The sequence below is a fragment of the Balaenoptera borealis genome (genome assembly GCF_965194805.1).
Source record: "Balaenoptera borealis genome assembly, chromosome: 14".
Lineage (NCBI taxonomy): Eukaryota > Metazoa > Chordata > Mammalia > Artiodactyla > Balaenopteridae > Balaenoptera > Balaenoptera borealis.
The window spans coordinates 83,879,055-83,895,122 of record NC_138875.1 but is presented as its reverse complement, the minus strand read 5'-3'; the positions used below and the strand labels follow the sequence as shown (position 1 = coordinate 83,895,122).

The 16,068-nt window shown below is 52.2% G+C and overlaps 1 protein-coding gene across 1 annotated transcript; it reads right to left on the bottom strand.

Annotated features, from left to right (window-relative positions):
* Window positions 1-770: 770 nt before the first annotated feature.
* LOC309611450 (calcium release-activated calcium channel protein 1) lies at window positions 771-14,757 on the bottom strand. The gene is made up of 2 exons (XM_082356007.1): window positions 14,454-14,757; window positions 771-1,781 (listed from the first exon to the last, which is right to left on the bottom strand). The coding sequence occupies exons 1-2, from the start codon at window positions 14,754-14,756 to the stop codon at window positions 1,173-1,175; spliced, it is 912 nt and encodes a 303-aa protein (XP_082212133.1). The 5' UTR covers window position 14,757; the 3' UTR covers window positions 771-1,172.
* Between the last annotated feature and the right edge of the window lie 1,311 nt (window positions 14,758-16,068).

Here is a 16,068-nt window from a genome sequence, read left to right as displayed (position 1 = left end):
GATCATTGAATTGTGGTTATGTAGAGGAATGTCCTTGGTTTAAGGAAGAAATCTGTAACTAATGCATATGCCTCAGGGGGAAAACATACTGTCATTCTCATTATTCACGGTTTCAGTATTTGTGAATTTGCCTACTTGCTGAGGTCAAACAGGGTGACCCTCTGCCTTCTTTCAGCTCATGCTGTAAACAAGTATCCTTTTCACAGTCTATTTAGTGCTACATTTTTCACATTTTGGTGCTTTTTGTTGGTGATTTCACTATTTAAAATGGTCCCCAAGGGTAACAATGAAGTGCTGTCTAGTGTTCAGAGCACAGGAAGGCTGTGATGTGCCTTACGGAGAAAATACGTGTGTTATGTAAGTTTCAGTCACAAATGAGTGATAGTGCTGTTGTGATAGCGATAGCATATAAGTTCAATGTTATATATAACATATATTAAGGCGTCTTTAAAAAGAAACACACAAAAAACAAGGCTGTGTTTTGATTGGTTGACAAAAATGTTGTGACCAGAGGCTTGCAGGAATATAACCCCATATTTCTCTTAGGAGAAATACTCACTAATTCAGTGTTCTGTGACTATAGAACAGAACCACTGCGAATAAGAATTGACTGTATATATATTTCAGTTACTCTTCATGGAACTTTTGGGGGTAGGTTTGAAATTTCCCAAAATGTTGAAAAAATTTTTTTTGTTTAGAGGCTCACCTATTGGGGCACCAGGAGAAATACCAGGCAGTCCAGACCCAACAAATACAGACACAAGAGGAGGTGTCCCTTATGAGTATATTTCTGTGTTCGCACATGCACACACACGCACACAATCGACACTGAACGGGGAGGGGGGTCAAGACGGAAAGGACAGGAGGCATCCAGGTGGCACTGGCACAGGGGAGGAGGAGGGACAAAGGGAGCGTTTGTCCCCTCTCTGGCTCCCACCGGTGGCTTCCGAACAGGAGGTGAACCTGGAGCTGGAAGAACAGGAAGTGCTTATTCTCTTAGAGGAAAGTTTCAAAGTGCAGTAATTTCTCTTTAAAAAAGGCCTCTTCCCTCCACTCTCTGCCCCCTGACAAAAGCCCAGCCCCCTACACAGGCTGTCCTTGAGGCTGGGCCAGGACAAGGTCGTGGGGAAGGGCGTAAGGCCAAAGCTCCGAAGTGCCCAGCCCAGGAGGGTTTAGGCATAGTGGCTGCCGGGGGTCAGGGGGTGGTCCCCTCTGTGGTCCAGCTGGTCCTGCAGGCGGGCAAACTCGGCCAGCTCATTGAGCTCCTGGAACTGTCGGTCCGTCTTATGGCTGACCAGTGAGCGGTAGAAGTGGACGGCAAAGACGATGAAGATGAGGCCGAAGGGGACCATGATGGTGGTGGAGGCGATGGCGGCGGCCTGGCCTGGGGTGATGCCGCCGGTGCTGCCGCTGACGTTGGCGGCCGCGCCGCTGGCCGGGGGCTTGCTGGTGGGCCGCGCCTGACCCGGCTGTTTCTTGAGAGGCAAGAACTTGACCCAGCAGAGCAGCACGACCTCAGCCAGGAACAGCAGCGTGCCGATGACAGTGGAGAAGGCCCAGGCCAGCTCGATGTGGCGGTGCATGCGCTCGTGGGGAGACTCTTTGACCGAGTTGAGGTTGTGCACGTTGCTCACCGCCTCGATATTGGGCAGGATGCAGGTGCTGATCATGAGCGCAAACAGGTGCACGGCCACCAGCACCGTGGTGCAGGCGCTGAAGGCGATAAGCAGCCCCGGAGGGTAGTCGTGGTCAGCGTCCAGCTGCACCTCCACCATCGCCACCTGGGGTTGGGGGGGAGGAAGAGGTGGGCTAAGTGACAGGATAGTCATGGCTCAGAAGCTCTCCTCCCATCAAGCTCTGGGACCCTGGGTAAGTCACTTGGCCTCTCTGAGCCTCAGTGTCCGTATCTGTATAATGGGGATTATAAGACCCACCCACTTAGGGTTGAGAAGTGGCAGAAAGTACTGGTAGAGAGCGCAGGCTTGGAGCCCGGGCTGCCTGGATTTGAATCCCAGTTCTGCCACTCACGAGCTATGTGTCCTTGGGAAAGTCACTGAACCTCTCTGTGCCTCAACTCTCCTATTTGTAAAGTAGGGATATCGTATCAGTTCATAGGATTATTTTAACAATTAAATGAGAGCTCCTGGTAGATGGCAAACACCTCCCAAATAGTAATCATCACAAATGGTTAAAATGGTAAGTTTTATGTAAATTTCACTATGACAAAAAAAGTTTACATGAATGAAAAAAGGCTCCCTCCCTGTTGGCACCACACTCCCAATTCCCAAGCAGAGGTTTCTTTTTGAAAATTATTCTATTTTTAAAAATAAATTTATTTTATTTATTTTTGGCTGTGTTGGGTCTTCGTTGCTGCACACAGGCTTTCTCTAGTTGCAGCGAGCAGGGGCTACTCTTCATTGTGGTGCATGGGCTTCTCATTGCGGTGGCTTCTCTTGTTGCCGAGCACAGGCTCTAGGCACGTGGGCTTCAGTAGTTGCAGCACGCAGGCTCAGTAGCTGTGGTGCATGGGCTTAGTTGCTCCACAGCATGTGGGATCTTCCTGGACCAGGGCTCGAACCCGTGTCCCCTGCATTGGCAGGCGGATTCTTAACCACTGCGCCACCACGGAAGTCCCAAGCAGAGGTTTCCTTACGCCCTGCTCTGGGGACAAGGAGAGGGGTGGGGTGAAGGGATGAAGGCCCTCCCAGGTCATGCCCAGGCCCTTTCTGAGAACACAGTGCACCAACCAAGAAGGAATTAAGAGAGGCTTCCCAGAAGAGATGGGCTCTGGCTGGGTGCTGCGGTGCAGTCGGCAAGCCCCAGGGCTGATGCACTAGCTGCTCCCCAGTTCCTGGAGACCTGTGGATCCGGGGTCACCAGGGGCATGCTCCAGGCCGGCCACCCACCTCCTCTCACCTGGGCCTTGCAAATCACCCCCATGTGAAGAAGCCAGCTCATCAGATATGGGCCGGGAGAAGTGGGCAGTGGGCACACTGCCAGGGTCTGCCTGCCGAGGCTGGAGGGAGTGGGGAAGCAAGTGCCAATGGCAACAGCATTAAGGAGAATGACCCTTCATAAAGGGTTCGCTGTGTGTGCCAGGCTCAGAAGGGGGAGGCCTGATGCTGAAATGTACCCACAAGCCCCACACCTGCCCCGATCCCTCCTTACTCCTGGGGAGCGGGTGGGCTCCTTCCTTCCCAGCTTTCTTGTTTGTAATGCCTGGCCCTGTTTGCCTTCATTTCTTGTACCTCCACAGCCTTCCTAGGCCTGGAAAGGCAGTGTAGGGCAGTGGTTAGGAGCACGGGCTCTGGTGCCAGGCTGCCTGCTTTGAAGCCCTGACTGCTCTGCCTTTTATTAGTCTGTGAGGCTCTGGCAAGTTCCTTCAAATTTCTGGGCCTAAGTTTCCTTATCTGTAAAAAAACAGAATATTGTGGGACTTCCCTGGGGGTCCAGTGGGTAAGACTCCGCACTCCCAATGCAGGGGGCCCAGGTTTGATCCCTGGTCAGGGAACTAGATCCCGCGTGCCGCAACTAAGACCTGGAGCAGCCAAAATTAATCAATTAATTAATTAATAATTAAAAAATAGAAAATTGGGGGAATTCCCTGGCAGTCCAGTGGTTAGGACAAGGTGCTTTCACTGCCGAGGCCCAGGTTCAATCCCTAGTCGGGGAACTAAGATCCCACAAGTTGCGCGGTGTGGCCAAAAAAAAAAAAAAAAGACTGGTACATAACTCAGAGAGTTGTGAGGACTGAGTTAATCCCACATCAAATACTTAGTGCCTAGCACAGAGTAAACCCTCAAAAAAAGAGGCTTTACTATTATTATTGTTATTCAGTTTGAAAACCTCACCCTCAATCCCAGTGTCTTGATATGAAACCCTCTGGGTTTCTATCCTCCTGTCCGGCCTGAGAACACCAAAGCCAAATTGGCAGCCCTGGGTTTTGGCTCCAGAAACACCCCTGCTTCCCTGGGTGACCTTGGTCAAGACCTTCCCTGTTGTCTCTGAAAAAGGAGGGTATGTGGCAAAATTAAGGTCACCGTCTAGAGCTGATTTGGGGTTGGACACTTTGAGAATTTGGTGAAAATATTGGATACTCCTTAAGACAGCCAGGTATATACAGTCATATGACTTTGCAGACAATTTCAACAGGAGTCACAGACTTTTGTCTTAGAATTCCCACAACTGATGATTGTATAAACTTTTCATCCCAGGAGTTTGTAAAATGTTTCAAGCCCATATAAATCTGGGGCAGTGCCATGAGGATTCTGACCATTTTTAGGATCACTCACTGGTGGCCTAAGGCCAATGCTGAGATCGCTTAGCACATGCGGGTGAGGGACGCAGGCCACCAGGGCACGGCAGGTTAAGGGCTGCACCCCGGGCTCCCTGGTCTCTGTCCTCAGGCCTGACCACACTGGAAAAGGGGGGCACCTCCGGCAGGGCGTACCTCCTGCCACATCCCCACCCCCAGCACTTCCTCTTCCTGTTTTGGCCTGCTGCCCCGGAACCTGAAACCGGAGAAGGGACCAGCAGGAGAGTCTGTTGCTTGGCTGCCTCAGGTCCACTGGCTACCGATTCACTCACCTGAAATGTCCGGACCCATTAGGCGCATCAGGCCCTGAGCTGGGTGCTGGGGGTCTATACGGTGGCAGGGGGAACGACACACACATATACAGGTAACCAATCTGTTCCCTTAAGCCTGGTATCTCTACCTCTACAGAGCCATTAAGAGTGAACTGGCTCCTCCACTTACAAAGCTGGTGACCTCTCTATGCCACAGGTTCTACATCTATAAAATAGGGGCTGTTATGAGGATTCAACAGATTAATGAATACAAAGCCCTTAGCACGAGACCTGGCGCATATATATATATATATATATATATATATATATATGCTTAATAAAGTGTCAATGATTACTAGCAACACTATTATTACTTTTTTACAAATGAGGAAACTGAGGCTCTGTGCAAAGGGGTAATAGCATTTTCCTCACACCTGCTACTACAGACTGAATGTCTGTAAACTCTCTAAATTCATATTTTAAATCCTAAACCCCAAGGTGATGGTGTGAGGAGGTAGGGCCTTTGGGGGTGACTGTGTCATGGGGGTGGTGCCCTAGTGCCCTTATAGGAGAGTCACCCCCAGCAGAGACCCCCTCACCACTCCTGCCAGGTGAGGACAGTAGTCAGTGTCTATGAATCAGGAAGCCAGCCCCTCACCAGACACTGAATCTGCTGGCACCTTGACCTTGGACTTCTAGTCTCCAGAACTGTGAGAAATAAACATCTGTTGTTTATAAGCCACACAGTCTGTGGTATTCTGTTATAGCAGCCCAGACAGACTAAGACAATCACTGAGGGGATTAAATGAGGTCTTGACATGGGTTTTAACAAAGGGCCAGCCCCCAGAAGGTACTCAATAAATCTTAGTTAAAAAGAAAAACGCAGGGCTTAAAGTGGAAGACAAACAGCCCCTGCACGCCCTCAGCTGAGGCTGGTGAGAGCTGACCCCGTGTGCCCGTGTTCTGCTCCCTGGGGAGGGTGAGGGGCTCAGACCCCCACTCTGCGCCTGGCCTGCTCCAGCTCCAAACCCTGGGTACAAGGAGAATGTGTGCCCCACGGCACAGCTGGCGAGATGGCCACCTTGGCAGGACAGAGACCACCTTGCCGGACCCCCAGGCTCCAGAGCCGTACACATGGCTGTTGGGACACACCTGGCCTGGGGACACCAGAATTTCCCCCGAGGTCTTGGGCTGGTGGGGAGCCTGGGCAGCTCAGCCTGTGACGCTGGGCCTTCTGAGGAGAAGGAAGGGGCCTTGCCGTGCTCCGGAAGAAACCCCATCATCCTCGCCGGACCCTACCGTTCCTGGAACTTGGAGCACGCTGGCGGGCTGTGTGCGCCGTTCCCACATTGGGGACCAAGCTCAGTGTCCTGGGGCTGCGCAAACGAATGGCTGGCACAAATGACGGCTCCTCATGAAAACTCTTCACAGAAATAAAAACTACTGCTTTTTTCAGAATGTGTCCCACTTAGGAAACCTCCCCAAGGGCAGGGAGGGTAAAGCCAGGGGGGGGCCTCTCGGAATCTGGCAGGCGACTCCCAGGGCCCCAGCTGAGTCCCAGAGAGATCAGATCAGATTGCAAGCAGCTTCGCAAGGTAAATATAGCCAGAGTGCTGGGCCGTTAACCTAAAATAAACAGCTCCCAGCCAGCCACGGGCCTGCTTAAACCTGGCCATGTGGGTCCTAAAGGGTGAGGAAGGGCGGAGGGATGGACAGCCCCACCTCACTCTGGTCCGCGGACCTCTGACACCACCACCCCACCACGGGGACACCAAACCTCAAGCACGAGCCAAGGAGAGGCTCCTGAGAAGGGTAGGGCCTCTCTGGCCTTGCTGGGTGTCTGCCCACCACGCCCAGATGCCAACCACTCTTCTCACTCCCGTTGGGCTCCATGGAGACCCCTGCCACCTGGCGCCGAGGCCAGGCCCTTCCGAGGCAGCCTTCCCATGCCTGGCCTGACCCGGGCGCCCAACAGCTGGAAGACACAACTCTCCTTTCCCAAGCCTGGGCTTCTCCTGTTCACTGGCGCCGCCAAGCCACGGTCACCCTGGGTCACCCAGCGCTGCCTGAGCCTGCGGGCCCCCCCTCCGATGCAAACTATCTATTAAGAGAGGATTGAGGGCTCATCCAGTAATTTGCAAACTCTTTTGACCACCACAGACCAGTATTCCAAAGGTTTCCATAAATAGACACATACCCATTTATAACAGAAACAAGTTTCCCCAAACAATAATTATCCTTAAAGCATGCTAATCCAGGCTCCTCTCACAACACGTGATGCATGCTGCTGCTTTCTATTTCATTCCACTCTTATTTCAAAAAAAAAAAACAACACACACACACACACACAAAACCTGCTGGTTGCAACTCACTCAATGTCACAAGCCACTAACAGGTTGAACCTGCAGGTTGCGGGGAGGGGGTAGAGAACAGGCCTAGCCTTTCTCTTCATCTGGCTAATTTTGACGTCCTCAGGTTTTTACCTTCCAAGTCATCCCTGTTCCATGGCCTCCCAGGTGAGGACGGGGCCATTCATTCGTTCACGGACATTTTTTTTTTTTGGCTGCGCTGCGCAGCTTAAGGGATCTTAGTTCCTCAACCAGGGATTGAACCTGTGCCCTCAGGAGTGAAAGTGCGGAGTCCTAACCACTGGACCGCCAGAGAATTCCCCTCACGGACAACTTTCATTGAGAACTTACTATGTGCCTTAAGGATCTTGTGGCTCCGCTGGAGAGAAAGCAGGAAGACAGCAGAATACCTGCCCCAGCGAGGATGACAGGTACTAAACGTTTAGGCAAGTATTTTCAGACGGTGATAAGTGTCCCTCCACCAACGCTCCTCCACCACTGCACTTGCCAAACACGTTCTGAAGATGTAATGACACGTCTGGTTTCCTCCACTCTACTTCCCTGTTTCTCCAGCTTCCAGCACTGGGCCTTGTCCCTCTAGGGGCCTCAGTAAATGAATATTAAAGGCAAGACTTGACCTTCGGGTATTTCAGCCCAGGGTTTCTAAAGTGTCCAAAGACAATCCTATGTAATCCATTGGAAACCCTAACAACTCTCATGACATTCCTTTTTCAGCTCATCCTTTCAACTTTTCAATGTTGTATTTTTATGTACTTTTTTTGTTGTTGTTTTGATTTGTCTTAATGTACTTTTTTTTTTTTTTTCTATCTGGCCGCACAGCTTGTGGGATCTTAGTTCCCCAACCAAGGATTGAACCCGTGCCCCTGCAGTGGAAGTGTGGAGTCTTAACCACTGGACCGCCAGGGAAGTCCCCTATGTACCTTTTAATACTCATGTTTTATTAGCACACATATCATTCATTACCATGCATATATGTATACATATACACATAGTGTGCATACCTATGTATACATATACACATAGTGTGCATACATATGTATACAAATACTGAGCCTAGTGTTGACAATATTTTGAGCGGGGTGTGCACTCAAAAAGTTTGGAGACCACTTAAATCAGGGGTCGCCAAACTGGCCTTCAGTGTACTTCTTTGCAAATAAAGTTTTACTGGCACACAGCCATGCCTACTCATTTATCTAAGGTCTGTGGCTGCTTTCGAGCTAAAATAGCAGAATTGAGTACAGGTTTCCCCCTATAATGAACCTCTGAAACCTTTTGTAAGGGGAAATGGACTAAAGGGATGGAGCAATTACCTTAGGAGACATCTTGCTAACAGACGCACAAATAAACCGAGATTAAAGCACAGATGCTCACAGACACAGCTCAAAGCTCTGGCGACTTGATGCAGAGAAGCTGAGTGCGGTTCCCGGGAAAGGAGTTTGGTGGTGCCAGTCTCACCCCTCGGGGTGCCTGCTGCCTCTGTAACGGCTCGCTGCAAACCAAATGCTGCATGCTATTTTCACTTTTTACCCTTTTTTGGTAAAAGTAAAAATTCTCTTTGGGTTTTTTCAGGTTAGTGAAAACAGGTACTAACGTAGGTCTTTCGTAAAAGCGAGGTGGCGTAAAGCGAACTTTCGAAAAGTAGGGGACACCCGTAAGTTACCACTGAGACTGTGTGGCCCGCAAAGCTGAAAATATTTACTTTATAGAAAAAGTTGGTCCGTTCCTGGGTTAGACCAATGCTCCCAAAGAGGGCTGTCAAACCACAGTCCCAGAAGATTCTCCTCTGAAGAGTTTGTGGTTCCATCCGTTTTCTTTTTGTTTTTTTTGGCCACACCGCACAGCTTTCGGGATCTCAGTTCCCCGACCAGGGACTGAACCCATGCCACTGGCAGTGAAAGCATGGAGTCCTAACCACTGGACCGCCAGGGAGTTCCCGTGGTTCTATCAGCTTAAGGCATCCCTTCTGGGGAGCATATTAAAGGCCTCCCAGAAGAAGTTCCACCAGGGAGAAACTTGCTCTTGTTTAAACTTTCTCAGTTTCATTTCTCCAGGGAATCGCCTTCCCAACATTAATTACCACAGTGCCACCTTGGGAAGCCCTAGAGCTCTTCTTCATCAGCCCTGGACCCAGCAGAAATCAGCAGAGCTCAACACAGACCCTGGCTGAAAATTCCAGACACGTGCCACAGGCACTTGTGAAGTTTTCCAAAAGGCTTCTCAGCTAGGCAGGGAGTGCCTTCCCCTTGGAGCATTCAGCAAAATTCCATTTGTACACGGCCCAGAGTACAGAACTGCACATCTGGAAGACTTCAAAGGCCCAGTTTTCAACTAACAACAAGGGAAATGGTGAGAGGGTGGTTGAGTAGAAAAGACTCCAAGTCAGACGGACTGGGGCTTGAACTCTACTAGCTGGGTGATCAGGACCTCTGTAAGCCTCTGCGGAGGCGACAGTACATATGTTTAAGAGCTGTTCTGAGGCTTAAGTAAGAATGAAAGAAAAGGGTCCAGGCTCTTGCCTGGTGTTCAGTAAATAGTAACATCTTCAACTTTATTCAAGAATGCATCATGGAACTTCTCTGCTCCAAAACCTTCCATGGCTCCCCATTGCCGATACCAGAGTTCAAACGTCTCAAACAGCAAGTCAAGGCCCTGCACCATCTAGTCTGGCTAGATTCATCTTCCTCTACTATCCCCAACACACCCTCAACTCCAGCCACACCACACTTTCTGCCTTTTCCTGGAGACCCTATAATTCCTCACCTTAGTAACTTTGCTCCTAATACTTCCTCTGATAGAGGGTTCTTCCCCAAGTCCTAACTCTACCACCCTCAAGGCTTAGCTGGAATCACATTCTTCTAAATCAGTTAACCCTTATAAAAGAAGCCCTGGGAATTCCCTGGCGGTCCAGTGGTTAAGGTTCAGTGCTTTCACTGTCGTGGGCCCGGATTCAATTCCTGGTGGGGGAACTAGGATCCCACATGCCGCAGCATGGCCAAAAAAAAAAGCATTCCCAACATCATGGGAACAAGGGTGAGAGAGTTTCCATCATACCGGGACCAGGTACATTCTAAGTGTTTTGCAAATACAAATGAATCCTCACACCAAGCCTATGAGGTTGGTATTACTATTACCCCCACTTTACAGAAGAGGAAGCTGAGGCCCAGAGACATTAAGCAACTTCCCCAGGATCTCACAGTTATAAGTGGTAGAGCCGGGATTTGAACCCAAGTTGTGTGGCTCTAGAGTCCCTGTTCTTACTCTGCTCTACAATACGCGAGCCTCCCAGCTCTGTCCTCCCACCACTCTCTCTGGTGCTTCCTCTCCCGTAGCAGTGGGGCCACACCATGGTCACAGGGCCCCGCAGCTTACCAGCCAGGTAACCTCAGACAAGTCATTCACTGGGGAACCACACCTACCCTCACTCCCCAGGCTGTGAAGATCACAAGAGATAGTACAAGGAGCATACTTAGTACAACGTCTAGCCTATTCCAAGAGCCCAATCAACAATGGCAATGATTACCATGAGTAACGAGCACCAGGACTTCCCTGGTGGGGCAGTGGTTAAGAATCTGCCTGCCAATGCAGGGGACAGGGGTTTGAGCCCTGGTCCGGGAAGATTCCACATGCTGCAAAACAACTAAGCCCGTGCGCCACAACTACTGAGCCTGCACTCTAGAGCCCAAGAGCCACAACTACTGAGTTAGCCCACAAGCGGCAACTACTGAAGCCTGCGTGCCTAGAGCCCGTGCTCCTCAACAACAGAAGCCACCACAATGAGAAGCCCGCGCACCACAATGAAGAGTAGCCCCCGCTTGCTGCAACTAGAGAAAAGCTCGCGCGCAGCAACGAAGACCCAATGCAACCAAAAATAAAAAGATAAAATAAAATAAAGAATCTGCCTTCCAAAGCAGGGGACGCAGGTTCAATCCCTGGTTGGGGAACTAAGATCCCACATGCCGTGGGGCAACTAAGCCCGCACACTGAAACTACTGAGCACGCGGGCCACAACTAGAGAGAAGCCCACGTGCCGCAGTGGAGGATCCCACAAACCACAACTAAGACCCGATGCAGCAAAAATAAAATAAATAAATAAATACTAAAAAAAAAAAAAAAAAAAAAGTAATGAGCACCATAGGAGTAATTTGTTGCTCATCTCCATGCCCCCTGAACTCGGAACATGTCACAGAGGCTCAATAATGTCTTATGATTTGAGCCCTTCCTTCCTACTCATTTTCAGAGAAATTCCAAGCAGCTTCTGAACCCACTCTGGAACCTGGGAACAAAAGGGTGCTGGCAGGTGGAGAACTTGAGGAGGCAGATAATCCAAAAATAATTGATCCCAGGTCACAGAAAGCATTTTGTTTACCCTTCCCAATTATCTACTGCTTAGGCTAACGTTACAGGCTGCCCGCCCCAGCACACCACGATGGCTGCGTGTGCTCACCACGGCCCCAAGGGGACAGGGTCAGGCCGAGGCTGGCTGCCTCTTGCTGAGAGGTAAACTGAGGCACAGATGGCCCGAGTCATGGCACCCTCGGCTCAAGGAGCACTTGCAGGCTGCTTATCATGTGCTACATCCAGGGCCCCTGGTTAAGAGTCTGGATGCTGAGCCCAGACAAGGCCTGCTGTTTCTGGAAATGCCATCAGGAATGGGAATCTTGTCTGCAGACTAGAGAGGGTCCAGCTAAGGTGTCCGTCATCAGATCCTGATAATTCCTCAATCCTTCGTGGGCCCAGTGGGACCTTGTAATGGCTCCGCATGCAAGTCCATGGGAGAGCAGGATATGTGCCTCCTTTGCACACATGAGAAAACTGGCCCCAAAGAGTAAAGCCACTGTCTGAGGTCCCATGGCCTATCTCCCCAGCGCATCAGGGCACCTGGCCAGGCCCTTCCACCCATGAAAGGGGAGTCTCTCCATCCCCTCCAGGCTCTTGGGAGACCCTCCCTGAATCTCACCTTGTGCGCAGGTGAGTCTGGCATCCTCACCAACTCTCCCACCCTTGGAAATCAAAGGTCACGTCATGTCACTTCTTCTGGTTTTCCAGGTCTCTGGGAAGGAAGCCCTCTGGGGGCAGGAAGTTGGTTGTGCTGACTCACAGGCCACGGGAAAGTAGTCCAGGAAACCTGCTCACTCTAGCTTCCACGGCGCTTGGCTGCGTGGCGCCCCTTCCTCTCCAGGTATCCTTCACGAGGCTGGGTGTCTTTGGTGGGAGCGGGGTGCGGGCAGACCCGCCCTGCTGAGCACCCGCTCTCCACCCCAACGCCATCTCTCCCATTCATTTCCAGATTCATGGCAAAGGCAGTCACTCTCCTGTAACTGCTTCCGCAGAACGGAGGCTGTCATGGGGTTTAGCCTTCCCTGCTGGCAGAATTTTGGGGATTTCATCAGTGGCGCCAGGAAGCCTTCTCCACCCCGACTGGGTAAAATAAAGGTCCCCAAGAAACAGCCTGGGTTGAGTCAAGGCCCACCAAGTGCCGCTGGCCGCCCCTGCTGCCTGACTTCCCCACACTGTTTATAGCAAGAGGAAGAGGGAGGTGACATCTGATTAGAAGGCCCGGCTTCTAAGAGACTATTCAAGAAGGCAGGAAAGCTTCACCCATCAGCTCCTTACTTCTCCTGGAGTGGGAAGGGGCCTGGGCAGCTGTGAATTTATGACCCCAAGAAAAAGAGGAATAGGCGTATCACCATCTGAAACCCAGAGAGCTGCTGTGAAGAGCCGACACCCCCTGGTGTCACTCCCTTCCCCCTAACTGTAACATTTTATTTTGCTTAAGAGAAGTTTTTCTGCTCTATTTCTCGTTCCCTACAAGGCCTGCTCCTAACAGGTCCCTGGCAGGACATGGCTCAAAGCTCCATACACCACAAATGGCACAAGTGTCCAAGAGAGTTCTGGACGTCAGCCGTCCTGGGTTCAAATCCCGCTCCAGCAGGTGAGCTGTGTGGCCTCGGGAAAGTCCCATGACAAAACTACCTCAAAGGGTGGTCGAGGACTTAGTGCATAAGTTAGGGAACCTACACAGTGCCAAGCACCTAGTGGGTGCTTGGTAAGTGTCAGCTATTCCTAGGATTTGGGGCTGACAGAACAGCATCCCTTCATATAGACCTAAATTGAAAGCTAGAGTGACACTTCTTACAAACACATACATTCTCTCCTCCCCTCTCAAAGGCTTCCTCGATTAAATTCTTAGCTGATAGAACAGCATCCCTTCATATAGATCTAAATTAAAAGCTAGAGTGACACTTCTTACAAACGCACATTCTCTCCTCCCCTCTCAAAGTCTTTCTCGATTAAATTCTTAAAGTCAGAGAAACTTGAGTAGCAGCCTTCATTCACCAATTCAGAAACCGAGGCCCACATAGGGATTATTAGTCTGGGGCCGCACAGGCAGCAAGTGGCAGAGCCGGGAGAGCTCTTCCCCAACCTCAATCACCTGGCCTTTCCACCGTGGCCCCAGGGTGCTCTGGGACTGCTAAGGGCTTCGAAAAAGCTCTTGCTCCCGCGCATCGCCCACTAGTTTGCGGGCCACGAGGAGAGTGCCAGACACGCTCCTTTCCCAAGAAAACACGAAGGGTGCAGCCACTCCCTCCCTCAAGGCCAGGAGCTTACCTCACTCACTGGTGAGGCAAGAGTGCTCTGGGCTAAAAACCTTGGGGGAGGGGGAGCAGACCCCATTCAGGCAGGCTGAGCTCACTGAAAGGTGATAATCAGGACTTGTTCTGTAGCTCCCTGCCCCGGGGAGACTCCAAGATCCCCAGCATGAAGGCATCCTCGGGGCCACTTCTCAGCCCAACTTGCAGCCTCACCTACCCCACTCCCCAGAGGCTGGTTCTCACTCCGACCCAGCCCGAATGGGGAGCAGAAACTAAGCCCACCGGCTACATCAAGAAAGAGCCCATTCAACGGGAACATGTCCCACGCTCCTCCCCCACACCCAGTGACTCAGTGGCAAGTTTCTGGAGAAGAAACTGAGGTGGGGAGCGGTTGTCAAACCCCCAGGCTGAGGCCTCGGAAAATGCCATAGGAGACAGGGTGTCGGGAAATCCCCTCTACTAGGTAATAAAAGAACCTGGCCCCAAGTGTGGGGGAAGTAGGGAGACGGCTCAGGGGTCCTTGACCTCCCAACCTCCTGATACCTGCTTCCAAAGAGATCAGACCACGTTGTCTTTCCTTTCCCCCTGAACATATGTGGGAATGTCTTCTTACAGATCTACGTCGAGGATCCTGTTGTTTCTCCCTCCTTGCTGCATCAAGCTTGCCCATCTGAAGGTATCTGAGCCCCCCAACCCTGGACATGTGTATGATACACAGTCTCCCACATCGGGTGTCACTTGTCGCCCACCTCTCATGTCCAGCACCTCTGGACCCCTCCAGCGTCCACGACAGCTTTCTCCCCTCTCTTCCCTTCACCCCCAGCCCGCCTGGCCCGCCCAGCCAGCTCCCCTGTGGGCCCCGTCAGGGCTGCGGGCGACAGTGGCCAGACCTGAAAGGGGGCAGGGCAGGGTGGCCCGAGCTCACCATGGCGAAGCCGGAGAGCAGAGCCGAGGTCCGGCTGGAGGCTTTGAGCTTGGCGCGGCTCAAGTAGAGTTTGCGCCAGGACAGCGCCTGCATCGAGTGCTCGTTTAGGCTCATCACCTCCGAGTAACTCTGGCCGATCCAGTCCGGGTAGGTCACGGCGGGCGGCGGGGGCGACGGCGACCCCGGGGGCTCCCCGTCCCCGCTGCGGCGGCGGCTCCGGCGGCTGCCGCTGGTGGTGTTGCCGCAGCCGAGGGGAAGCTCGGGGCTGTTGCTGCTCGGGGGCGGGGCGGGCTCCGGATGCATGGAGCACGCTGAAAAGGCGCGGGCCGGCCCAGGCGCCTGCGAAGGCAGCGGCCCCCACCTCCCCGCACCTCCGCCTCCGCCTCCGCCTGAGGCAGCCGCCGCCTGGCCCCCTGCGCGGGTCCGGCCTGACCCGGCCGGCCGCCGAGGACGAGGAGGTCGAGGAAGCTACTACAGCACAAGCTCACAGGCCCGCCACGCCACTTGCAAAAGCCCGGAGCTGCAGAGACGAGAGCCTGCGCGCGAGCCAGCATCCCGGATCCCCGGGCCCTGGACCCCCGGCGCGCGCCACGATTGGCCGCCGCCGCGGGCTGATTTGCATGCGCCCCGCCCACGAGGAGGTGGGCGTGGCCTGCGCGAGTCAGGTGACTCGTCCCTTCGGACGGTACCGCCCACAGTCCCTGGCCCCGGGCTGTCAGCGCCCGCGCCTCTTCCTGGAAGTGCCCCAGCACCCGGGCCTCACCGCTCTCCTGCTGCCGGCGCCTCCCATCTCCGCAGCTGCCCCAATGGCCCTTCTCCCAGAGCTCGAACTCCTGGGTGGCGCCTCCTGAAGCCCGTTTCCCCCTTGGAACAAGGTGACTCAAGGTCTGCAGAAAAAAAGAGCAGACTGTGATATGGAGTTCATTCATTCTCTATTTATTGAGCACCTGCTGGGTGCCAACACTGTTCTGGGCACTGAGGGTAGTCTGGTGAACAAAATGGACAAAATCCCCTGCCTTCGTGGAGCTTACATTCTAGTGGCGGAGACACGCAAACACCGAGGAGTAAACTATAATAGTTCAGAAGGTGATACATGTATAGAAAAAAATAAAGCAGGGAAAGGGGGCACTGGTAGTGCGGGGGCTGCAATTTTAATTGAAAATGCTCTGGACAAGGCGTTTTGTTGTTGTTGTTTTAGGGCAGGGGTTTTTTTGGTCTGTTTTGTCCAACTCTTTCACTTACAGTTCACTATCTTCTGAAACAAGCCGAGGTGCAGGATCATAAACCCATTCAGTAAGTTTGCTGCGCACCTATCAAACGCTAGGCTGAGGGATTCCAAGAAAATGGTAACTTTCATGGAATTTTATATTTTAGTGAAGAGAACAGGCAAACAACAAACAAAATAAGTTCACATCTTTCTGACTTGGTCACTTTTGAGCTGAGACCCGAACCAGCAATGCAAATAAGCAGGGACCTGCTTTCCAGGGGCGGAAGGGAACAGCAGATGCAAAGACGCTGAAGCAACAATATCTGCCCGTTGGATCATTAGGAGGCCAGCTAAGCTGCAGAATAGTGGAGGGCAGAGGGGAAGTGGGGGTAGAGTAGTGAGCTAAGA

Bases quoted from the DNA above. Each gene is read 5' to 3' on its own strand.
- LOC309611450 (XM_082356007.1), bottom strand. From the start codon at position 14,756: ATGCATCCGGAGCCCGCCCCGCCCCCGAGCAGCAACAGCCCCGAGCTT. The intron at 1,782-14,453 runs GTGAGCTCGGGC...CCCCAACCCCAG, and splicing joins TGCTCTCCGGCTTCGCCATG to GTGGCGATGGTGGAGGTGCA.